The sequence below is a fragment of the Mytilus galloprovincialis genome, chromosome 12 (genome assembly GCF_965363235.1).
Source record: "Mytilus galloprovincialis chromosome 12, xbMytGall1.hap1.1, whole genome shotgun sequence".
Classification (NCBI taxonomy): domain Eukaryota; kingdom Metazoa; phylum Mollusca; class Bivalvia; order Mytilida; family Mytilidae; genus Mytilus; species Mytilus galloprovincialis.
Window position 1 is genome coordinate 53851094 of NC_134849.1, and position 27560 is coordinate 53878653.

Sequence of the window (27560 nt, forward strand, 5' to 3'; positions counted from 1 at the left end):
AAGATTAGATACATAGAATGCTTAGATTACTTATAAAGGTGTCCATCCTATTGTACGAGAAAATCACATATCAATTGTGTGTTTCGTTTTTTTAAGACCGTAAAGTTTAACTCTAATTTCTAGTTTAAACATATTTTCCATAATTCATATAGAAAACTCATATTTTAGAGCTTTAACCTCAATTTGCGTTATAACCTTCATTTCTATCTATTCTGCTGTTAAAAAATTTTGTATGCAAAATAAAATTAAGATTATTTGTGTTCTTTAAGAGTAGGAATTCTAGTGTTTGCTTATTATTTATTTGAATCTGAGACTAATCATATAAATAATAAGCCGTTGTCCTGTGAAAAAAACTTGTTTTCCAACGACCCGGTCACAAAACTCCTTTTTTAACACTGAAGTTAAATTATCTATTATAATTCAATGCGATTATGATTTTTTTTATTTGACCAAACTGGGTTATGCATTGTGAAATCTTTGACCAAACCGGGTGGTAAACATTGACGAAACCGGCCTGTTCCATTTTGACATGACCCATTTCTTTCGTTCCATACTCAGAAATACAAGTATTGAGATGTTCATAAAAACAAGTTTTGCAATCTCCGTGTCAGTATCTATCTTCTCGTACCTATCTTTCCATACAATATGACCAATTTAACGAGAAATTAAACAATTTCGAGGCAAGGTTCACTCAATTCGTCATTTTGACATGCATTTTTACTTATTTATCCGTTAATATAGAACGGTTGTAGAAAATATTGCATATCACAATAGAAAATAGTTGTATATGTATATAGATTCTTCGATATCATAAAAAAAATAAGAAATTAAGGAGAAACCTAGCTTTCTTCTGTCTATTAATGTTCCGTCATTGTGCCGGATGTTAGATACCATCGAGTCCGAACAAATTTTAACATGTATAATCAGATATTTGTTTATTTCAATGACAGATCCATGCGTATTGCGATCACCGGATTTTTACGAGGAGGGTTACGCTCGGGTCACTATGCATACGGAAAATATTTCGGCGAATTGCTTCCTGAAAGCAAGCAATTAAAAATAAGTAAACTTCTTCTAAATGTGGACAAATTAAAAAAAATTCCTCAGAAAAAAGTATATGTACATAAGTTGTATAATGAAAACTATCCATTTAGTTATAAAAAAACATATGCATATTTTGTTTTAATTTTAGGTTTCTTATGACTTTAAAGATTCGTTACTGGAGTGTACACTGACATCATGCTGTATACCACTATCATTACTATTACTGGATGTTATATCATTCTGGACCAATGAAGCTAGCTTTTCTAGGTCTATAGCGGACAGTGTGTTGGGTCTGTGAGTAGGGACATCACCAGATGCATAGTGATTTGAGTTATTGCAGTTCATAATCTTTCCGTCGTCAATACTGTCATATTGTCTGTGAGCAGATTCTAAAGGCTTTCGACCCATATCAAACATGACTTCATTAGTTGGTGAACTTGGTAAACTTATATTTGAATTTCTACGAACAATGGTCACGTTTGGATTAGGACTTTTTGGTCGTAATGGGTGTTCAGATATAGAAAGATTACTTGAATTGAACGAATTTACGCTTAGTTGATCATCATAACGACTAAATGAGCCATCATGATACAGAATTCGACTTCCAGGATGGAAAAGAGCAGTAGTTGGAAGGCTGTGAGATCTATGTGAAAATGACGATGTCTGTAAATCTCGGTTGTTGATAGATGATGGACTACTACAAGGTGGACTATTTACAGCCCTTTTGTTTGTGATGTTTTTGTTTGTATCTTCAAGGATATCCTCATTACCTCTTTCTTCAAGTTCTGAAATCTCTGACAGAAGCTGAAATGATAAAGAAAATAATAAATGTATGGGTCAGAATTTACTGTCATGCAATTTGTGTTACATCTGACAATTTCTTAAAATGTACAGCTAATTAGATTCAGAATGAATAAAACATAAAATGGAAGAAAACTTGCATGATGATGATATAAATTACCCCAATAGGTTTCCACTTTGTCTGATGCAAGTGTTGCTTTTGATAAATTTCAATGTGATTTTTGGTGAACATTTTGCTGAATTTATCGTGCCCGTAAGAACCATGTTGTTAAAAATACGTCTCAGTTGAATGTTTCTTTAAATAAACTCTTTGCTATGTGAAATCCTTCAATTTTAATTTTATTTGTTCTCTAATAGTTTTAGTTATCTTATGAGAGGAATATTTCTTTAAAGTGTCCAAATCCATACCAGTTTCTTCTAATACATGTTGTACATATGAGAACCAAGAATACATTCTCACAGAGTATAAGTTTTGAGACAAAATAAATGATTCCGTTACAAGAGGATTGTAGGGTTGTGGGCCCAAATATACCATCAGTAATTAGTTACGAATCAGTTCACATGTTCTTTATTATTTCAATTCTCTTAATACACATGAAAGGATTAACTGAAATACAAAACATACACAAAAATAGAATAAAGAATCGAAACAGCAAAATGAACACTTTACCATAACAAAATAGAGCAAAAACATGTGATCATAAAATATCTAAAATCATACTATTAATAATACTTTCTTATAGTTTATATGTGATTTTATATGCATTATATAATGCTGACAACCAAATATATGTTTTATACCAGGTCTATCTTTTTTTCTATATTAAACATTTCTATGTTTTCTCTTTTACAATTTACGGCGTCTCAAAAGTTACGATAAAATGGTCAAAATACTCTTATAATAGTTTACCAAAAAACTTCTATTAAATACACATATTCTTTGACTCATATATAACAAACATACCGTATTGGTTGACCTTTGACCTTGGGTGCATATTAAAGGTCACATGAATTAAAGATTATTGGTGAAGGTTCCAGGTCTCTATGACTTCCGGTTCTCGAAATAGAATTTTTTTTAAATTATTTATAATTTTTAAAGGGAAATAACTCCTTATAAGGGTAAGTAACAAATTAATTGTTTATGTTTTTAAACATTGCCATCTGTTCTTGTACATTCTGTCATTTTTAATTACATTCTTTTTCTAATACTTTTTGAGAAAAATGCAAATATAAAAAATTGCTATCAGGGGATATAACTGTCAAAGGGGATGATGAAATCCTATGCAGCCTCATGTGGTAATACATCATGATGATATCTACCTATTGTCCATATAAGGTCATGATATCTTTTAAAACATTAAAGGGGGGCCATGTTGAAAAAAATCAATAAAAGGGAGATAACTTCTAAAGGGGATGATGAAATCCTACAAAAGTTCATCTGGTAAAAGTTCATCATGTTGTTATATTACGGTATATAGGAAAAACAATTTCTGAGACAAGTGCCTGTGGTCTGTCATTATACTTTTTTTTGAACGATGCTAATAAAGACAATCGAATTATTACACTGTCAACTCGTCTTTCATTGAAAAATTACGGACATATAGGCTTTAAAGAGTATGCATAATATCGTTGATATATATAAATATATAAAAAGGGAACATTAAATGAATGTATCTATAACCATTTCAAATAACAGATATTCTTCATCAGTTTGAATATGATGTCAAATGAAGTGCTGATGTATAAGTACCCTGCCACGTCCCTATGAAAATATGAAAAATCTGGTGTTGTATGATAAAACAACAATCCACCTGAGTTTAAATAAGTGGATGTAAGCAACCGTAATGCCTTAAACCATGAGAAAATCCCATACCATATGGTCGCCTATAAAAAGCATTTATTTAAATGATTTATATAGTTCGTTCATGTATTGTAATGTTACACCCATATACCAGGTAAGGGGAGGTTTTGGAGCCTTCAAAGTCAATTTCTGTGTTATTTGATCTCTTGTTGAGACTTTTCTCATTGGCAATCATATCATATCTTCTATTTTTTGTTTTATTTTACAGATCAAACTTGTCAAACTTTGCCATCAAATAAATGTTTGAAACAATTACGACTATTTAAATCATATTTTTTTTACGTGTAAGGATGTCATATTATTAGGGATGTCAACGAGTACTCGAGTACTCGAGTATCGCTCGGTAATACTGAGTAACGAATACCAAAATGATACTCGAATAATCGGTCTCCTGTTAGAATGTTGTTGCTTTCTTTTAAAGCTTAACAAAAATATATTGAAAGCGCCTCCCGGGAAATTAAATATTAATTAAAATTAATTATAATCAAAATACGAATCGAATATTTCCGCTTAGCTGTCATTTAAAATTCTCCCAAACAGAGGTAGGCCAGGAACAAAACCCCTTTACAAATTCTTACACTTTAAGTTAATCTTAGTCATTCCCTCACCTCTATACCGTCAGAGCATATCTTTTCATCAGCGGGACTGTTAGTTACCAATAAAGTTGAGAATTAGCCTCATCCCAGAAACAGTTGCCAAGATACTTCTTTTAGATCAGACAAATTCAATGCACCTTATGTCGACCCTCAGAAAATTATTAAAGTCATTAGTATGTTCAAACATCATCCCTTTGTTGATTATAAAAAAATTTTTTTTACGGTTCCTTAATACTGTTGTTTGAGTAATAATTTATTATTAGATATCACTTAATTACTAGATTAGATTATTGTCAGTTTACATAATTAGTACATGTATTAAATGAGCTTTTAATTATGATTGATGTGGTATACAATTCATTCGACAATTATCTAGTCCATTGTTATAATGTTGAAGGTTTTACGTTTATAAGACAACGACACACAATACATAAAATGGATATAATTTTGTGTTTCTATTTTGTAAATGTTTTACAGAGCGAGTACTCGAGTATCGGTCGGTAAATCAAACGAGTACTCGATGAGTAATTCTTCACCGAGTTGACATCCCTACATATAATTATATAATTTTCCCGTTTTATTTAAAAAAGCAATAAATAAATTGTATTTGTCTCCCTTTTTTTGAGAATCAGTTTCAAAATATAGTTATCTCCCATCTTAAATTCAGCCTGTTAGTCAAAGGGAGACAACTTTATTCCATTTAATTCCATAATATTATGGAGTTCGTTAAGTGCCCCGACTGATATAGGAGTAAATTATTCCGGTAAAAAGACGCAACGTAAGAGTTAGATGCATTCTGTATATAATTGACGTCTAATGCGGTGTCATGGCTGTACACCTAAATAATAACTCGGAGTATCCACTTTTCAATGTCATAAATTATTTGATTATTTGTTATCTTATTTTTCTCGTGTAATGCTGTCCAAATATACTAGTTGATGTTTAACTATTTTATACATGTACATTACTTATGTAAACGAACAACAAAGGATAAGGCATGCCGTCGCAAAGAAAGAACTTAGTCAAAATAGTTAAAACGAATACGGATAAATGACAACAGGATAACAATTGACAGCATATTCTATGGACAGTAATATTTTGTGTAGATGAAACATGTCGATCCAGTGATTCAACGTATACTGACCGACTTTAGAAACGCAACACCACATTATTATTTTAATTTTTTGAGTGGATGTGTTACCGTCAAAAGCAATGACTGCCTGTAACAAACGCCAAAAAGATTGTCAGAAAGGTTAACTAATTCTGTTTGATATGTTTTGGGTTCTGTTTTACACCTTCTGATTTTCCTACGTTCTAACATTTATGGCAGGAATCTGTGTGTAATGGCATTCGGCAATGTGATTAGAAGTTGACGTTACGGTCGTAAACATGAATCGCAAATGAAATTAGAGTAATCAAATTCCTTTGACGTTGCGCATGCATTGTCACTACATGATCTGGTCATCGATGGTCACTTACAAATCCCGTCTACCTGTATCATTGTGGGAAGGACAGTAAGACGAGTTTCTGAAGTCAAACTGTATGGTTGCAGACTGTCACGTTTTTCTGTTCGCAGTATTCTTATGGGCTCATTCAGTTTTTTATTCCTCAGTCTTAGCAAAATGGAGATGCAACATTTTGTAAACTGATTTAACTGTGGCCAAGGATTGAAAAAAACTGTTTCACCAAGCAAAAAAAAAAAAAAATCCTTTATTTGTTCCAAATTTCGCTTTAGGAAATTAGTGCGACTTCAAAAATCCAGTATGTTTGATAACCACAGATAAATCAGATGTTGATTGTTTCTAAAGAGAAAGTATGATAAGTATTAAAAAATGTAGTTGAATGAGAATCAAACATGATTTAGTAAAAAAAAAATTAAACAAAACAAGTGTTGCGCTTTTAAGGGTCAGTCCGTATATTATGTCTAGTTTTGTGTATATCAATATGAAAAAAGAGGTGTGGATATGATTCAATTAAACAACTACCCAACGACAAAGATAACCGTTCATCACTGGTGTCATGCAGCCGACAACAATGGACAGCTATCTATACAAAACATAAAACTCTGAATTGAAATTAGGAAACTTTGAGGTAGGACCAATTACCCAGAACTTATTCAACGCTAGGGATATTTTTAATGTCTTTTAATCTTATTTCAATGATCAGTATAACCATACACATAGCTAAATATGTTTCTACTTCATATTCCTAAGTATTTAAAAACAAATATTATTGTGCATTTCTGAACATTTAACAGCAAATACTCATTTTCAGGACTGCACTTAAGATACTTATTGTTATTGTTGACGAACCAACAAATCTGCTAGAAGTAAAATATGTGATGTATTTGAAAAGCAAATTAATTCAGGTATGTTGGTCAGCGATGTTATTCGAAAATTATTTACTTAAAATATAAGATTTGCAAAATTGTTTTACAAAGGCATGGAACAGCATTTTTTGTGAAATATAATTATTTCATGAATGATTTTTTAACATGTTTAAGTCATAATTCTGACTATGAGTACATGAAAATCCATTAAGTTCCGACAAATTTCTGATTTATATCCCGTTGATTAAACTTATACAGGAGAAAGAATCCCACGTTTTAACAGAAACATTCAAGATCTACCATATCAACTAATTAATTTTGATATAACGAATATAATTAGATATGCAATTTTACAACTTTTGACAAGTATCCTATATCTAATATGGAATATATAACAGTTGTGTTAGCAAAAATAATTAAAATAAGTAGACTATAGCCAACAGACAAGCTTGTATATGAGAAGAATGTGAACGCCAATAACAACAACGAGAAGGATGCATATTATAAACAATAGTTTTCCATTAAGAGACATAATAACAAGTGGAGAGTTTCTTTTGTTGTATTGTGAACATGTATATATGTAAAAGCTAGCATAGCGCCTTCGTGTTCAGATGACAAAATTTAGAGAAAGAGGAAAACCAACATTAAAAAAAAAACCATTTCAGCACTGAGGACGTGCCACTTTCCTCTACATAGTGACAAAAAGCTAGTATAAAAAAGAATAGTTATTTGGAATATGTATTTGCCTTCAGCTATTTGACACTCCATCAACAAATTATCTTACATGTACATGTTTGCCTTTCTTGACACGTTGCATTAACTTGTAATTCAAGTTCTATTCTCTACGTTTTCGTTCATTACACTTACGTTTTACATTTCAAATAAAAGGATACCAAAGGGAAAAATGACGTATAGATCAGTAGCACGTTTTAAAGTTCGAAATGTATCAACAGAATTTTTAAAGGTTTTATTAAGAATATAGTAATTCAAATGAATAAGAAAGATGAGCTGTACAAGATAGCAGTACCTGTTCTTCCTTTTCGTACTTTACAAGCACTTCAGAATTTTCAGGATCACCTTTGGTATTTATATTTTCCTGAAATAAAACAAAAATATACATATGTGCTAGCATGATACATGTATATGATTCGTTTAATTGTATTTTTTTTAAATAGGAGGAAACGTATGCTTGCCAATTTTGTACTTGAATAATAGTATTTATATAAAAAAAAAGTTACAAAGGAAGTTGTTTTAGAGAGTCAATATTATTAATGTTGTATGTATCTATAAAAAACATATGAAAGTTCTTATCATTGTCATATCTCGTTCTTTATATACACCAAACATATAAAACTTCAATTGTCTTAACAACAAAATGTTTAGTCCTTATGATTAGAAAAACATATATTCCTGCTTTTCGAGGTAAAAAAAGACAATTTAAATTCGATAAATTTAGTAACTTTTATCGGAATTGCGAATCCAGTCATAGCTGATAATGCCCCTCAAACAAAACAAAACAGTTACTGAAGTCATGTAAATTTGGCAATTCGATTGAAAACTGTATCAGCAAAAAAAAAAATTATCCATTTAGGGGTAATTCATTGCAAGGAAATGACGAAACTAAGAGTAAAGAAGTGCGGAGTAACAACTATTCTTCACCTTTCACTTGTAGCTGCTTTTATCTTGACTCTAACACAAAAATTAATCGGAATCATCCGTGTTTAAACTATTAGTCAAAATTACCAATTTTTTTTAAAGGTCCTCCAATTTGTTATTATCAAAGATGTGTTCCCTGAAAATATATCATTCCTCTACGACTTGTAGTTTCTTAGATTCGGTATTGTCATGCAAAACATAACCAGCATTAAATATGTGTAAAATGTAGGTTGAGTGACCCATTTTTTTTCATTGTCATACTATCCAAGTTTGCGCACTTATAGTAAATAAATAAAGGCAATTTTTAGATTCTGTATTCTGTATTATAGTAAAGCATTCCTCTTAGACTGAAAACTTATTTCAATTAAGACTTATTTGCAAAACGTTATCGTGACAGACAATAAGAGCAAACAGACTACTATTTCCACCCTCTAATCTGTTTTCGGCAGATGGATTAATACCACGAAAGGAAACTATTCAGAAGACAAACTGTTTTACGTGCTAAAAAGCTTGCAACAGTTGGATACAATTGATGTAAAGTTATGATTAACGCCTTCAATATAATGCTTGAATGTGTCATGTCTGTGAGATTCCAAATCCTGTAAAATGCATAATTTTGAAATTCAAAGCTAAATTATGACTCAATCATAACATATAAACGTATGTAAGGGGGTATATGTTTTAAAGAAAGCTGACGATTTTATTCAAAATGTGTTAATGCAATTCTAACTGAATATTGGAGTTCGGTATTTTTGTTATTTTACTTTTGACTATAAAGTGGCACCTGACTATTGCTGTTCAGTATAAAATGAACTCAAGTCACATAGTATGCAAATTGTCCTTAAATATTTCATTATAATTATTAATCATTGTTTTTACTTACATCGATTATGCCATACATAAAGGAATTGTTTTACACTAGCCATTGTTAGGCTCTTTAAACATGTTAAAGCTTGCTGTTATGTGTGAGTCAAGACTCCGTGATGATGGCCGTACTCTGACATTACCTGCAATTGTCGTCGTTTTAAAATTTTGATTCGATGGAGAGATGTCTCACTGGCATTCATACTAAAAATCTTCTTATGTATATATAAAAAAAGACCCGGCAAATCAATAATTAAAGAATTGATCTCGGAGTTTAGTATATTTGTGATTTTACTTTTTATGCGAGATTTACAGAGAGGAGGAGATAATGGTAACAAAGGTACAAAAAAGGTACTGAACTAGATGCGCATCTCGAAAATTAACTTCTCGTAAGTGATGCTTTATGCAAACATATGTATATCGTGCCATACATTTGTCCGTGTTTGCATACATTCTAGTAACACATATATGACTTTGAATGTCTTCCTTGTATCTTTCTCCCCTTTTTTCTATTGGCATAATCTAGGACGAAAAGAAATATCAGTGACATTTTCTTAACTCATTAAGATAGAATCACAGGACACATAATCTATGCAATCTTATAACCAAACTTTTTGGAAGTTGCATGCGACCCTTTAAGCATGGTCCTAAGGGAAACGTTCGACGTCTGATTATTTTATAAGATATGAAATATGTGTGTGTTATGACAATGACAGGATTCATTTGTGCCAAACGTTATTCGGGATTTTGGAATGCACCAAGGCCATAAACTTAAAGACGAATTGAATTTGAGATATTTAAAACAGCTAGGCATAAAAAAATGAAAATATGAATTGCAAGTCACATTATCAATGCACCCTTGTCTATTAATTTCAAAATGTTCATGACATTCCTATGGTTTGATCATAAGAGAATGATGAAATATCATTGAAATTCTATGTTATCTTTTCACACGGGATCATGACAAGTTGTATGCTATTAAAGGTTTGTCGCTGATTAATTAATTGGATATCTGTGCTGTGGCATCTTGATGGCATACTTGTTGACTTTTTAAATGTTTGTACTATGTTCATCCAACACTTGTTATTATCTTTGGTCACGAGTAACGCTCCTCATCCGTGAACTTTGCTGGTGAAGAAAATGCAGAAACAAATTTATATAGTGTTATTTTCATCATTTCTTTATACATCTACGATATCATGCTCATATTATTTTCGAAACAGGCACTCATATTCCATGTATAGGAATATTCATAATTCATCAGTTCTTGGAAAAAAGGACATGTAATGTGGGTAATGCACGTATCTTTAAATGATGCACTGAGCTTTTCAATCAATTAGGAATATAAAATTACATGCTTATTATAAGTATAATCTATATAATATTAACCTTAATCGATTGACCGACTTCTTGTTCGGATATAGTAATGTCAGTATTGGAATCTGCAAGTAGAAATTACATATATTAAATATGAAAGGGTACGCTTTCTTATTGATATTGCTATTGGCAGGTTTATAAACCAAATAAATGTTTGACTATGCTATCATGGCGGGTAATAATCTATGAAATAAATCGTATGATGTAAATTTACGATATATTGTAACGCCGCCTTTCTGGTGCTAGAGTCGGCCACCAGAGAACACAGGGTCACAAAGAAAAAGAGAGTAAAAGAATCTATATAAAGTGCAAGGTTCGACGTCCACTGTTTACCGTCGGACCAAAACACGTTACAGAAAGGGAGATCGTATACTGTGTTTATCTATAATTCTCAGTTATGAAATAAAATCTCTAAATAAATAAAGTTTCATATTTTATTAGTACGAAAAGAAATAATCTCCGTTGGAGAGAATGGGTCTTGCGGGCTCTGTCACTGGTCTGGTTGAGTTCCCGGTAATGATTGGTCTTACGTAGACATACAACACTAGTATAATTCTCAACATTCAAGTCTCAAATTAAAGTTGTCACTTATTTAGACTATTTCTATAATCTCCCTATATAAAGATTTTACTACCATATTCCACCTTATACCACACCAACTTGGTATAATAAAAATATTAAGTACGGAGACCAACAACTTTAGCACCGTGAGCCACAACCTTAGCATCGTCACCGGCAACCTTAGCACCGTCACCGACAACCTTATTTAGCACCATCACCCACAACCTTAGCACCGTCACCGACAACCTGATTTGTCACCAGCACCGATCACCTGATTTTAAAACAAAGTTAATTTTAACGCTTGTCTGTATTTCTCAGACATATTTCAGCTTCTATTTAAGTTCGTCACTACCCATTCATTGTCAACCCAACACTCCGTCGTTTCTGTTGTTGTTTTTGTATTTGTACTTTCGACTGACCAATGGCAGAGCTTGTTACATATTGTTTACCAATCGGCAACCATGAATCACATAAGGGAAATTCCCGTAATGTTGATATTGTTTGTAAACATGGATTGATCTTCATCAATAAAGATGGGTTTTGACTTTAAATTTATTAGTAGATCATTAGAGCAGTTTTATTTGAGTTTATAGTATAACAAGGTAACTACCGCGAAAATACGAAATCTGTACTTGCAATAAAACTTCTTAACAAACTAGCATACACAAATCTGTCGTATAATGGAAACAACAGCCAAAATAGTAGATTACAAGTCTTACATTGCTTGCAACATTAAACATCTCAGTAACAACTATCGTTTATTCTCAATAATTTCAAGAAACTATACAGACATAGGTTTACATATAAAAAAAGGGGGAATGCGGGCATTATATTGCCCCCACCTTTAAGGATTTGGTCCCCAATTACATTCGTCTGTAAGATTTAATTTACCAAGAAACAATTCATTATTTATATTTTTCTTAAGCTGACGAACATTCTAAAAGAATTACACGAATAAATTCATTCATGTTAACAACCTACACTTACAGAACTTTTGTACTTTGATTTCTGTCAACTCTGGTTTCAGGTTTTTCCATTCATTCTAATATTTGAGCTTGCAAACATTGTAAAATGCTTCTCCAGCAAACTCGTTTTATCATTCTTTGCTCTATAAACACTGACCAGTAGTTAGGCCACTCATGTGTCTATCTCTATTGAACAAATCTGTCGTTTCCATCTATTCCTAAATAATTATTACTTTTTTCCCCCTTAGTTTCCTTTACAGCCCTATTTTGTATTACATATACTTATTTCATTTATTATACATTCTGGCTTGCAAATATTGTAAAGATATTTAAGCAAACCCGCTTTTACTAAGCTTTACTCCATAAACATCGACCAATAATCTGGTCACTCGTGTTTATCTCTATTGAGCAAATTTCTCTTTCTATCAATTTATTATTCTTTACTATTTATTCTTCCATTTTTGACATTATTTGACATCGCCTAGACTTTTCTCTCTTTTATACATTTACTAATATTCGGGCTTGCAAACATTGTAAAATGCTTCTGCAGCAATCTCGTTCTTGTAAAGCTTTGCTCCATAGACACTGACCATAAATTAGGTAAAAAATGTGTCTATCTCTTTTGAGCAATCAATTACATCTTTCATTTACTATCCGATCTGGGAAATATTTCATGTACACGCAGCCTTTCTTTCGGAAGGTGCCTCGTTGTGAACATCTCGTTATCTTCTGATCAATATCTACTATAGTCTTACTTATCAACTCTCAAAAATCATACCTTCAAGGTATATATTTGACTGGCCAAGCCAAAATATCTACATTTTAGTATTAAACTGAGACAGTCTTGTCATGTATTGAGCTTTAATCATCTAGCTCTACTCTACATACTCTTATATTAATATTTTTCATAGGCTTTGTCTTTAGTAATCATTTATATCTATTAAAGCGGAACTTCTAAAATCTCTGCTACGAAGACTTTACAGCAAGAGGCTTTACCTCTTATTTTGATACAAGGGCAAACCCTATCTTTGATTATTAAACAATCCTTAGTAAAAAGAAATCAACATAATATTTATACATATATATATATATAAGATCTGTTTCGGTATAATAATTGTCCAAAACAAATCTGTCTTCAAAATCAAACACTAGCCCCAACTTAAACGAGTATAGGAACTTTAAATTACATATATAAATCTATAGTAGCCGAAACAAAACAACCGTTTTGCAGGCATAACACAATATTAAAATAATAATATTTATAGTGTCGAGAAATCGTTCTCGCTCCCGACATCATGGATATTTGTCCGTTTTCCTAACGACGAAACGCTCCTCTATTGTTAAAATTTCTATTGAAATTATTTTTATTTCTTCTATAATTATAATCTCCTCGAAATTGCTGATCATTTTGATCTTTGATAATATTTACTTCACTCGTCAAAGATTCAATACTTTGTTTGATTTCATTTATTTCACGTTTCAGATCAGGCTCTTGAACGGTTTCAATATTGACAATGCGAACATTTCGACCTTTCCGTTTATCGGCAACTCGTAATTGATTTTGGTCCCACTTCCCTTAATCTGAGACGTACTTCTGTCTCAGGTATTGCATCAATAAAAGAATCTAAAGCTAATGTGTCCCTAACCAGTGGAGAGGTACCAGGATAAGCCCTACGTGTCAGTTTCTTAATCGCCTGTGCTAATTCAGGCAGGGTTTCATTTCTTAAACGTACTCGTGTTTGTAACTCTGCTCTAAAGACTTCTAATCTATTTATAGAACCGAACCTACTTTTCATAGCATTTACCAAACACTCAAAATTGTGTAGTTCCCCATCTGTGATTTCATTTAATATAGCCCGAGCACTTCCAGATAAACTACTTGCCAAAAGTAAGGCCTTAGTCTTAGGGTCTCAATCATTTATTTCTGCCAATAAATTAAATTGGGTCAAATACTCCTCCAAATCATCCGAGCCGTCATATATTTGTGGTTTTATTTTGCAAGAAATATCAGATTTTGACCGTCGGATATTTGGAATATGACTGTTATTTTTATCAGTTCTGTCTTAACTGGTTATGTGTTCCAGACTACTTGCTGGAGTTTCTATTCCCCTTCCAAAAATTGGAGTGGACCTACTTTCCATAGCTTGCCCTTCAAATTTGGCAAACAACTGATTCATATCCTTTGAAAAATCGGAAAAACATTTGTCCATCCGAAGTTTCATTTCTGAACGTGCTTCTGCTTGCATTCTCTCCGTTGTTCTAAACAATTTCAGAACTTTGTTTCTCTAATAAATTGTCATGCATAGTGGCATCAGCTTCATCACCAATCTCATTGAGATGTGGGCCAAACGTAACAACGTTTGAATCATCCGTTTTATATAATTAATTTGCTTAATGTACAAACACTAACAGACTCTATATATCAATCCCACCGCTGCCACCAAATTGTAACGCCGAATCTCTGGTGCTAGAGTCGGCCACCAGAGAACACAGGGTCACACAGAAAAAGAGAGTAAAAGAATCTATAAAGTGTAAGGTTCGACGTCCACTGTTTACCGTCGGACCAAAACACGTTACAGAAAGGGAGATCGTATACTTGTGTTTATCTATAATTCTCAGTTATGAAATAAAATCTCTAAATAAAAAAAGTTTCGTATTTTATTAGTACGAAAAGAAATAATCTCCGTTGGAGAGAATGGGTCTTGCAGGCTCTGTCACTGGTCTGGTCGAGTTCCCGGTAATGATTGGTTTTACGTAGACATACAACACTAGTATATTTCTCAACAGTCAAGTCTCAAAGTTGTCACTTATTTAGACTTTCTATAATCTCCCTATATAAAGATTTTACTATCATATTCCACCTTATACCACACCAACTGGGTATAATAAAAATATTAAGTACCGAGACCAACAACTTTAGCACCGTGAGCCACAACCTTAGCACCGTCACCGACAACCTTATTTAGCACCAGCACCCACAACCTTAGCACCGTCACCGACAACCTGATTTAGCACCAGCACCGATCACCTGATTTTAAAACAAAGTTAATTTTAACGCTTGTCTGTATTTCTCAGACATATTTCAGCTTCTATTTAAGTTCGTCACTACCCATTCATTGTCAACCCAACACTCCGTCGTTTATATATGGTGGTGTTTAACGACCTTGACTGGCTATACAGCCCTCGCACGGTCGTTTCTGTTGTTGTTTTTGTATTTATACTTTCGACTGACCAATGGCAGAGCTTGTTACATATTGTTTACCAATCGCCAACCGTTGGATCACATAAGTGCAATTCCCGTAATGTTGATATTGTTTGTAAACATGGATTGATCTTCATCAATAAAGATGGGTTTTGACTTTAAATTTATTAGTAGATCATTAGAGCAGTTTTATTTGAGTTTATACATTTAGTATAATAAGGTAACTACCGCGAAAATACGGAATCTGTACTTGCAATAAAACTTCTTAACAAACTAGCATACACAAATCTGTCGTATAATGGAAACAACAGCCAAAATAGCAGATTACAAGTCTTACATTGCTTGCAACATTAAACATCTCAGTAACAACTATCGTTTATTCTCAATAATTTCAAGAAACTATACAGACATAGGTTTACATATAAAAAAAGGCAGAATGCCGGCATTACAATATATATTTCAATATATATATATATATATTGTAATGCCGGCATTCTGCCTTTTTTATATATATATATACATAAAAGTCTATAAAAAAGACCAACCAGCAAATTTATTATGTACCGGATCGTCTAAAATAGGCGATACTATGCAGATAAGGAAAAAATTATATCAGTCTAAAGATTTGCACAACGGTACTGATATAAGATGTTATAATACGAATTCCGTATTATAACATCTTATATCAGTACCGTTGTGCAAATCTTTAGACTGATATATATATACATATATATATACAATATATGTATAGGCGATAATACTTTGATAATGTAACAAAACCAGCCATCGTCTTAAAATAGTTCACATCATAACCGCATAGTACAGATTGTAGATGCAAATCGAATGACTGCAATACACTGGAACGATAAAAGAAATTTCTTTGACCGCAGATGTATTCATATAGTAGTTCGTTTGATGTGTTAATCTTTCGATATTGCCATTTGTTTAGAGACTTTCCGTTTTGAATTTTCCTCGGAGTTCAGTATTTTTGTGATTTTACTTTTTCCCATATCATTTAGTTTTGTTAATTAAATGTTTATAAGCTTGCACTTCGAGCTTAACTTATCACATAATTATGAGAATCTGTTGACGTTTTGCGTGTGTTTTTTTTATTTCGGATTTTGTTAATTTCAGCAGTCACATTGTTTATATTTTATATAATAAATGAGCAAAGATTGTTTTTATTTTATAAATTACCGAATTCAAACGGCAAAACTGTTGCTTTGATATCGCCTTTTATTCCACATGTTCCATTACCGTTTGATTTCATATAAACGTTTTCAACAATGTCACTCAGTGCATCTTCCATTTTTTTATCAGTTTCAAAATGGCTAGCATCAATATCAAAATCCAGATAAACTACAGACGAAGTTGTTTTCTTTTTCGCTATGTCGAAGAATGTGTTTTCTAAAATAGAGTATAACACGTATAATATTTGTATTATAATCCAGGATTATATTTTTGTCATTGTCGTAAAACTAGTTCAAACATTTGATTGATATTGGCTGCCTTAATGGTATGATATAGGAGTTAAACTTAATGTGTATAGGCCTGGTGAATGTATTAAAGCTGGGTAAATCAATACATAAATATTACAGTATAACATTATCATTTCAGTATAACAATACATTAACATTTCAGTATGGAAAAACATCAACATTTCAGTATGACAAAACTTTAACATTCCAGTATAACAATACATTAATTTGATGGTAGAAAATCTCAGACTAGACAATTGTAGGAATATTGTTTGAAAAATAATGGTTATGAATCACACTTTTAAGAAAATACATTAATATCAATCAAACTGAAGATAAGACATTTTTCATTAAACATAATCCCGAAAAAATATTGTTATGGTCTTAACTTGAAGAAAGTTAATCTATAGCCCTTATTTTAAAAATGGAAGCCGTCCAGTAAATTGATGCAGACTTAGCAGCCAAGACCTAGGTCTGAATCGGAAGATATGTGGATTGGCACAATGCGACAGCAACTCATAAACCTTTGCCCTAACTAAACTGCGTACTGATTACTTTGAGAAACAGATAAAATATACATAATATATAGTAATATAGAAAAAATATATTAAAATAATTAAACATGTATACCTTCAGAATGTGTCAAGACGACATTCACATATTCAGTTGATGGAACTCTAATACCTTCAGTCTGAATGATTATTATCATAAACGAAAATAATAAAAGGTACAGTTTTTCATCTGTTTCCATTTCCTCAACCAATATATCAACACAAAGGACTACACTTCCAGTAAAGGCAAACACAAAGTCTATTCCTTTTAATGCCCCATTAATTTCATCTCTAAGGGAGTTCAAGATGTTAACTGTTCTGTTATTCGTGTCACTCTCAATTTGCATGACTATTTGTACACGAAACTTCTCATCATCTTAAAAAAAGAAAAAAATCATTTGTTTGGTTTATCAAAAGCTTTGCAAGTTATTCAACCACTTCATTAAATAAATGAATACGTTTGACATGCAGAGGGAATGGGACAACTTACATCTTTTCCTCCCTCATTTGAAGGGTGTGTCTGCACATTGATTGACATTCAAAAATGTGTTTAAAAGTACATACAATATTCAATATCTGAAAGTAGCTCAACACGTGCACTTTCCTAAGTGTTTGAAATCAATGACTGTATATATAATTAGTAACGTTAGGAAATCTAGTAAGGAGGAGTTGTTGAAAATTTACCTTTTATTAAATGTTCATCAATTGAAAAATACATTTTAATTTGCAAATTGTTTCATGATAAACGAAATAATGCTTTTTGTAAACAGGAAACCTACCTTTTGATAATAATGTTATCTTGAATTAATCGCAAAATTATTATATACTTGATACAATAATAGTTTAAGGTCACGAAGTATCGAATAAATCTGCCCGACATTAAAAACATACCTCCACAAGTATATATGACATATATAGATGGGCGACTTCAAACTATAATTTAAAAAAAAAGTGGGGTCTTCACAGCTTTTCAATTGTAAATGTCTATTTTACAGCAGTAACAAACCCTGTGCCCATCGTTTGACGTTTATACATATCAATTAATTGATACGTTACACTCATGCGTATTCACGTTGATAATAGGGACTTGTGTTTGCTGCTGTGTTACATATTTGTTTTTTTCTTTCATGATTTTTTATATATATCATTAGGTTTGTTTTCTCGTTTGAATTGTTTTACATCTGTCATTTCGGGGCCTTTGATAGCTGACTGCGTTTTAGCAGGCTGTACGATGACTTATCGTTGGTAATGTCTGTGTCATTTGGTCTGTTTTAAATAGTTGTGTCCTTGATTATCATACAACATATTTATTTCATTTTTATATTCATATAAAGAGTTATAACAAAGAACGATTGAAATCCATATACTTTATATTTGACGATCATAATTACAAATAGGTTTACCAATTCGATATGCCTGATTCTCAATTGAATGTTTTCCTTGTATTAGACCATTAGATACCAGAATAGTCGTGTTATCTGTATAATTTATTGATTTCGTAGATTCGAATGGTTAGTGGCGTATAAAAAACGAGCGACGCTTACACTGTCGACGCACATGTTATCGCTCTTTTATATTCTGTACGTCAGTGGTATTTCCTATGTGTGCTTTGATTTATATCTACAAAACTGTTTGCGCTTGAATTTTTACTTGATAATATTTTTGTTCGCTTTGGAGATTCCGTATATCGACAAGTTATTTGAATTCCAATGGGGACTAACTGTGCACCACTTCTTGCGGACCAGTTTTTGTATTGTTATGAGTTACAATTTATGACTAAAATTAACAAAGACCCATCGAAACAACATTTGATACAAAAATTTGACAATACTTTTAGATATTTGGATGATATATTTGCTCTAAATAATGACGACTTTAGTATGTATACTAAAGAAATTTATCCTATTAAACTTACTTCAAATAAAGCTAATACTAACAATGACCACTGCCCATTCCTCGATCGTGATATCTATATCATTAACGGGTAGCTTAATACAAAAATTTATAATAAAATAGATGATTTTTCATTTCCTATCGTTAATTATCCATTTTTAGATGGTGACGTTCCCTTGTCACCATCTTATGGTGTTTAGATATCTCAACTTGTACGATTCGCTCGTGTACGTAACAACATATTAGATTAGAAATTTATGTATTAATGAAAAATTATTACACCAGGGTTTTCGATATCACAAACTGGTCAAAACATTTACTAAATTTTATCACCGGTATAAGAAAATAATTCGTAAATATAACTCGACATGCAGACATCTTATACGTTCAGGTATTTCACATCCAATCTTTTTGGTAATATTCTTTACAAAGCACAAAAATGTCAGTATTCACCTCAAAAGCTTACAAAACCTTCAAACAGATTTATTAAGAAGGGATATAGTTACGATACTGTTGTCAGGTCATTAAAGATTACATATTTTGGCTTTAATAACGATTCACTTATAGGGTCTTTGCATCGGAACTAAACACATTTATTTTTAAAAACAGTTATTGGCATGACACGGGTTATGTTCTTCTCATATATTTTATGATAGTATGATAAAAAAAAACCTAACGGGAGGGATTGTGCCTGATATTCATATAATGAAGAAATAATCTTTCAATCAGTTTAATTGAGGTCTGGAGCTGGCATGTCGGTTAACTGCTAGTAGTCTGTTGTTATTTATGTATTATTGTCGTTTTATTTATTTTCTTTTGTTACATCTTTTGACATCGGACTTTGATTTCTCTTGAACTGAATTTTAATGTGCGTATTGTTATACGTTTCCTTTTCTACATTGGCTAGAGGTATAGGGTGAGGGTTGAGATCTCATAAACATGCTTAACCCCGTCGCAATTTTACACCGGTCCCAAGTCAGGAGCCTCTGGCCTTTGTTAGTCTTGTGTGATTTTTAATTTTAGTTTCTTGTGTATAATTCGGAGTTTAGTATGACGTCCATTAGCACTGTACTAGTATACATATTTTAGGGGCCAGCTGAAGGACACCTACGGGTGCGGGAATTCTCGCTACTTTGAAGACCCAATGGTGGCCTTCGGCTGTTGTCTGCTCTATGGTCGGGTTGTTGTCGCTTTCACACATTCCCCATTTCCTTTCTCAATTTAATATATATGTACAAGGCTAGGAAATATGTGTTATGCGAAATTCAGCGAGTTATTTCAAGACAAGTACAAATACAGCTGATATTCAAAGACGACACTCTACAAGTATTGTCTTTATCCTGCAATTGATTGTGAACATTGTTTTAGCTTTTGCCAGACAGAAAAGCTCACATTTATTGCATTTATTTTCAATTTACAATATATCAATTTCTGTCTATTTTACCTTTAAGGCGAAGTTATATTAAATACAAATTCGCAAAATCTTCGATGGGTACAGCGAAATGAATCTCGCATGTTCAACAATACTACACAATTCGTAGTAAATAAATATTTATTATAACAAACATGTAACAATTAATTTCAACAGCAAAAACAAATATCAAAACTTTGTCCTATTGAACAAAAGTGTATGATTTGTCCTACGCTCCAGAAATTTAAACTAAACGTTATATATTGTAAAAATGCTGAAATAGACATTGTTGCATGGTTGAATTTGTTTTGAACACATGTACACATTCAAGATTTGAACTTGAAGTTTGTCGCAAATGGAGTTAATCCAGCTGTTCGTGTTTTTCTGGTAGCAGAAAAATGGGTTTATTTCATATTGCTCTAGCGAAATGCTTAAAAACAAGCAGAAGGTAAAATAATCTTTATTTCGAACAAGGTCAAACAATATGTCCTTGGAATGCGTCTGCAATACACAGTCTAGGGTCTTAGCTTCGTACAACACTCGTCAACAGTAATATACAAACGTAGTCCGGCAGTGGGTGGAGCTTTCAAACGATAACTGAATAGTATACATATACAGACTAACGATAAATGTTGGGCTGTTAGTGTATATTTAAGACACATTGCAAATTGCAAGATCAATATTTTAAAGGGATTACTGAGATCTGAACATTATTAAACTACGGTTTTACTGCCGCTAAAACACATATATGTTTGATATAGTATTGATTTTAATATTGTGTGTTGAAAAACGTAGTGATATATTGTGACCAATAGGTTTTATGTTATAAATTTGATCCAATAGATAGCGTAGGACATGACGGTAGGTGATGCACATTTTTTGTAGATTGAAATATGAAAAAATTGGCAAACAATAATGATAACCGAAAAGAGGCAAAAAGGATTATTTTATGCCTCAAGATTTGCTTTTCAAATTTAGTTTACTCTAAATTATTCTTCTCCATACTTCATATGGACAACAACGATTCGATATCGCATTTAATTTTTTTCTCAACTGTTTTTTTATAAGTTAATGCATATGCTCAAATTCTCGATATAAACAATTTGTGTTCAAAATATCAACCTGCCTCAACGACTGTCTATATAGACAATTCAGGTTATCCTGGTTCATCCGTTTCGATTGCCGATACCGAAGATATTAATTTAGTATCGGCATTTATTATTTTCATCATCTGATTTGTTCTGTTAATGAAATTGTTCTATTTTCTTAGTCTGCAGTAGTCGAAGACACGAAGTCGATATCGAAACTTTATGTTACTAATGTTAAGATGCTGCGGTTGTAGACAATATAATTTTGTCTTGTTGCAACCATTGAACATGTCACAATACCGACAATATGGATTCGACATCGATATTTTAAAATGTTCCTCATGGTTTGTTTATCTATTCGTTTCAATCTGTTTATTTTGAATATTTTCAATAAGACAACTCTCTATCTGATACAAAAATGGACGAGTCAATAAAAACAAATATCGGTCACTGTATTGTCTTCAACAATGAGCATCATTAATACAGGCATGGCTTTATCATGTATACATATGAGGTAAAAGCAAAGGTCAAAATCTAGAACGTCAAATTAAGCTATGACCTTGAGATCAATTTCAAGGTCATAAACCAAGGACATGAAATCAAAAGACCATAGGTCCTAATTATATTTGGTTAATGAGTTATATCACCATTCGCGTATTTTTAAATACAAGAGGAGAGAAAACTCCCTTTTACGTTCAACGTACCCTTGCAATCAAAATTTACGTGTTACGACATGTCGCAACTAACAATTTAGTAAACATAATTTGTTGATATCTTGTACGGTTTTTGGGAATAAGTGAAAATAAGCCAAATTCAAAAATCAGAATATGACCTTGATCCTTGACCTTGACCTAATTTTCATTTTTATGGACAAAGGACCTCAAATCAAAAGATCCTAGGTCTCTATCATTCATGGTTTACAAGATAAAAATGCATATCACTTATATCAAATGCATAAGGGGAAATAACTCTCATATGGAGCGTTCATATTGCTTCGGTCAAAATAGGACAAATTATGCGAAGGATATAACGAGCAATTTTATAAAATAAATTTGTCGTAATCTTTTACGGTTGCAAAGGAGTAGTTGACACAAGAGAAAACAGTGTTTGGGGTGATAACTCCTACAAAAAAAGTATTCGGTTACGCAGCGTAAATTTCAAAAGTGCATAAACTTTTCGATATTATATACCAAATATCTAAGTGACATATTGCGAAACAAATATTTATAGCAAGAACAGAATTAGGGGGAAGAAAAAAAAATAATAATTAGAAGAAAAACAATAGGTCTTTCCACAGAAAAGTGGAAAGACCTAATTAAAAACCAATTGTTCAGAGAACAATTGAAAGTCTTTCCACATCAAAGAAATTTTGATAAGAAGAAAGTTTTTCATTCTGATACGATGAATAATGGTTTAATTATACTTTTGAGTGAAATCAGGTAGATAATATGCTACTTCCGGTGAAGTGAATGTCGACTCCGGTTTCATATGATAGCTTCTTTTACACTGATTCCAAAAATATATAGTGTCTATCTACTTTTGTATGTAGAATGGGAGATAATTGGCTACTTCCGGATTGTTGGAAGTCATTTTTAGTCTTCAGTAATCAGTTTATGTATCTGTATGGCAAAATATATGGATACTGAGTACTTTTATATGAAAAAATTGCAAAAAAGCCTACTTCCGGTTTTCTCAAGGTCACTTCCGGTAGTCATTGTTCAAGGTCATTTGTCACCTTATCTTTTGTACAAATGGCTTTATAATGAACTGAGTTGAAGTTATAATCAAATAACCTCATCAAGACATTTCAGGGGCACCAACTCCTATAAGATGCCATTAAATTGTAAAAGACTAATGTAGCATATCTTCAAAAACCAGTTAGAAATGCATACCATTTATATAATATACATAAGGGGGAGATAACTCTCATATGGAGTCTCCGGATAGCTTTGGTCAAAATAAATCAAATCATCCTGAAGATGTAACGAGCAATTTGGTAAAAGAAATTTGTTGGTTTCTTATACGGTTGCGACATATAAGTAATAACAAGAAAAACAGTGTTCGAGGAGGTAACTCTTACATGGAAAAGAATTTGGTGACGCGGTGTCAGTTTCATAAGCGTATTAACTGTTCGATATCATATACCATATTTCTAAGCGGCATCTTGCGAAACAAAAAAACTGTGAAGGAAAAGAAAGTTGACGGAAGAAAAAAAAATAATAATAATAATCAGAACAAAACCTATAGGTTTTTCCACGGAAAGGTGGAAAGACCTAAAGGTTGTGTGTAAAACGATTAAAAAAGAATATACAGTATGGCAGGCAGTATCCATCAACTACTGTAATTTAAGATTTTTTTTTGCTTTAGACAGCCACATATTACATGTTGCGGAGTTAAACATAATTGTACACACTCAACCCTCCCTCTTCCTAATATGGGACAATGGGACAGCATACACTAAAAAAAGCTGTAAAAATCAGTTTAAAAGGATTTGATTCGTAAAACTGATAGTATGCACAACACCAACAAAACTAAAAAAGAGACAAACAAAAAAAGCTCTGATCCAAAAATATGTGTAACTATTAAAATTTCTGTTAATGAATAAACATGATTTCTAAGTATAAAATATCAATCAGTTCAAATATTCCAAAAGATTGAATAAAAACCAAATATTGACAAAAAATGAGAATCGATATACTTTTGGAATGTGTTAAAGAGACAACAACCAAAAACAAAGAGTATTGTTTGGACAGTCCTTATTTTCTATGACATTTGTATGTAACAATGTTTTATAACGAAAACATATCAACGCTATTGAAATTACTTTTTTAATAGTTTGGTTTACTTACAAAAACCAGTGTGTTATGACGAACAGTGTGTAATTTGGAGAAGTAATTACATGGTGGTCTCGTATATTTATGATGGAGAACATTTAAGAATTTGCCTTTGTTGTGATGAAAGTCGTAAATTTCTTTTTTTCTATATATTGTCATTTCTGGGTTTCATTATATGTGAAAAAAATGTATGTAATCCGTTCTCATCGAGAAATGGCGAATTTAACGGATAGGATATAGATAATCTTACCTTCTAATTCTTTGTTCTGTATCATCATTCGAAGATCCATAAGACTTTGTTCAAAAGAGTCACCCCAGTAGAATTTAACTGGCTTACGTTCATAATGCACTAAAAGATCGAAAGATATTTTAAAGTCAAGTAATGTTGTATTATAAAATATAAAAAGGTAATAGTTGAATTTGACAATTCAATTGTGTAAGCCCTTATAAATATTCGCATTTTCAAATCAAATCGGAATCTTCGTTCTAGTAACTAGTAAAAGTTTCTTATTCAATTATTCTTTTTAACAAAAACAAACAAAAAATCTCATACAACTGCATGTTATATTTTTTTGGCAGACATGATAGTATATAAATCCTTCTGATGTATTTTTGTTTGTATCGTTTTTCTTTTTGTCAGTTCTTCAATATGATTAAGTTCTCATTTTATCTAAAACATGTCATCTTCCTGAAGAAAATAATATTACCCTTTTCTTATCACTCTGTAAATGTTATCATTTTGTGAAATCAGATAAAATTTATTAAGGTTTGTATTTCAATACTTTCTCTCATATCTTACGTTTAAGATTCTCCAATTGTTTTGCAGCATTTTCGTACTGTGTTTGCATTTGTGTATCCATCACACAGGTCTTGCAGTAAATCACGTTTTGTTTATAACTATTTTGTCCGGTCAAATGATTATCAATTCTTTCCACTATTTCACTAAACGTTACAAAGTAGGCATCAAAATCATTCTTGTTAATGTTTGCATCACATCTATGCGCTATTTCATTTCGAAACATTCGGATACGTTCGACATCATCCGCAATAAGCAGATCAGTTGGATGAGGATCCTTTCCCCATCCTTTTGAAGGAGACGCTATCAATGAAAAATATCTTAAAAGCTTATAAATAAGAGGTATATCCAAGCAAGAAAAAGAATTCGTCAAATTAGATGTCTTCAAATCAGTTTGTTGTTTTAAATAACACGAACTGAGAAAGGCGTTGTCGAAACTCTTATACAAGTTTTGGGGAGTAATTCTTGACAAAATTAGTTCTCTAAGAATATCTGGAAAAATGTCAGTGATCACAATTGCAATTCTTGAGTACAATTCCCTCATCATGGTTTTTCCATCAGTTTTCAAAATGGATGGAATCACTAGTGAAAAACAAAAGAAAACAACATATATTTAGACAAGTTAGAATAAAAAGCCCTCAATGATATACAATATGCAAAAAATGTTCAATTACATGTATATATTTAACTTGCTGAATGCTTATTCTTTTCTATTGGCTCCTTTGAAATCGAACAGTTAACCATGGGCTTGGTACTTATTAAATGTAGGTGTACGTATGCTCTGTTTCCGAAGACTGTTTTTTCTGCTAGTAGGCATTGTCCTCAGAGTTTTGATATTTTAATAACATTTTTTTTTATATACTTTATCTTAGAAATCGAAAAAGAAATAAACTAAAGTTTTTTTCATAGCTAACAAAATGACACGACAATACTGAGTTACATAAGGAAACATTTTGTCAGTGATCACAACTAGTCAGATTAAAATGACCAAGAAAAACAATTATACGTCACCTTAAAGCCTTCATCAGTCTGGAACATTCGGGAAAATTTATACCGAATATTCAACTATAGGATCCGACGGGAAAAATATAACCAATTCAAACGAGAAAAGTAACGGCCTATAATTTTTACAATAACATTTTCGGAAAATCAAACATGAACTCAAGACATCTATTGAATTTTAGGTTCTTGACTTGGGATAGGTATTTTACAGAATGTGGCAGAGTTAAAAATTATTGTGAGTGGTCCACCGTCCCTTATCCTGGGACAATGATGGTACATCAGAACATAAGAGCACATTGCAAAATTCAGCTGCTTATCTCAGTTAATCGTTACGAAGCACAAATAAACTAACAAACAGAAAACAGTAGACACATTAATCATCTTTGTCTTCTAACCCTACCTGTTATTGGATGTTTCTGTAATAAATGCTCTAGGATGTTAAGGAGCTCAGATGTATCTATGTGCTGAATATGTAGATTCTTATATAATTGATGACAATTATCACCTTTTAGGTATCCATCCACTCTTTCTATTATCCTTTTTACATTTTCCTCAAATGTAGTAGGAACAATCTTTGTAATTTCCACTGAAGATTTACTTACAATTTCATTCGAAAAATTAAGTATCCTTTGAATATCATCAGAAATTTCAACGTCTGTGTCATGCGGACTATTGCCCCATTTACACTTAGGTTCGTCAATTAAATTTTCAAACCGAAGTATTTTATAGCAAAGATCTATCGTGAAATTATCCATATTTGGAAGCATTTTCATTAAATCAATATCGGCATCCGTTAGCACTGTATTCAATGTTTTGTTTATAAACATTCTGTGAAGTTTTCCTGGTGTAATATTATCTTTTAAAATCATTTGTATCATCGTTGGAAACAGTCTCAGAACAAAAACCCCTAATGTGGCATGTATTTTTTTAGCACTATCCATCCTTCTGTTCCTTGTCGGCTTTTACTTGACCTCCACTGTAAGTAAAATATTGACTTCAGTTTTACATTACACAAATAAATAAAAGCACCAAAAACAATGACAGGACAAAACTGTATACAAGTTTCAACAATTTTACCCCTTAATTGATGGACAGTAAAGCAGCTAACGACTATAGAGAAATGTATCCGGACAATTACAACACTATTGGCACTTGCACTCCGCTGTGTCTAAGCTACCTGGTAAAAAAATTTCTTCGACTCGACATCATCTAATATTAAGTACGATGTAGGACCAATGACATATAGATAAC

The 27560-nt window shown here is 32.0% G+C and overlaps 1 protein-coding gene across 1 annotated transcript; it reads right to left on the reverse strand.

Annotated features, from left to right (window-relative positions):
- Positions 1-7002: 7002 nt before the first annotated feature.
- LOC143053707 (uncharacterized) lies at positions 7003-27289 on the reverse strand. The gene is made up of 8 exons (XM_076226493.1): positions 26710-27289; positions 25311-25889; positions 24762-24860; positions 17365-17661; positions 16454-16663; positions 10541-10593; positions 7659-7727; positions 7003-7008 (listed from the first exon to the last, which is right to left on the reverse strand). Exons 1-8 carry the CDS (start codon positions 27248-27250, stop codon positions 7003-7005), a joined length of 1854 nt encoding a protein of 617 aa, XP_076082608.1. The 5' UTR covers positions 27251-27289.
- Positions 27290-27560: the final 271 nt, after the last annotated feature.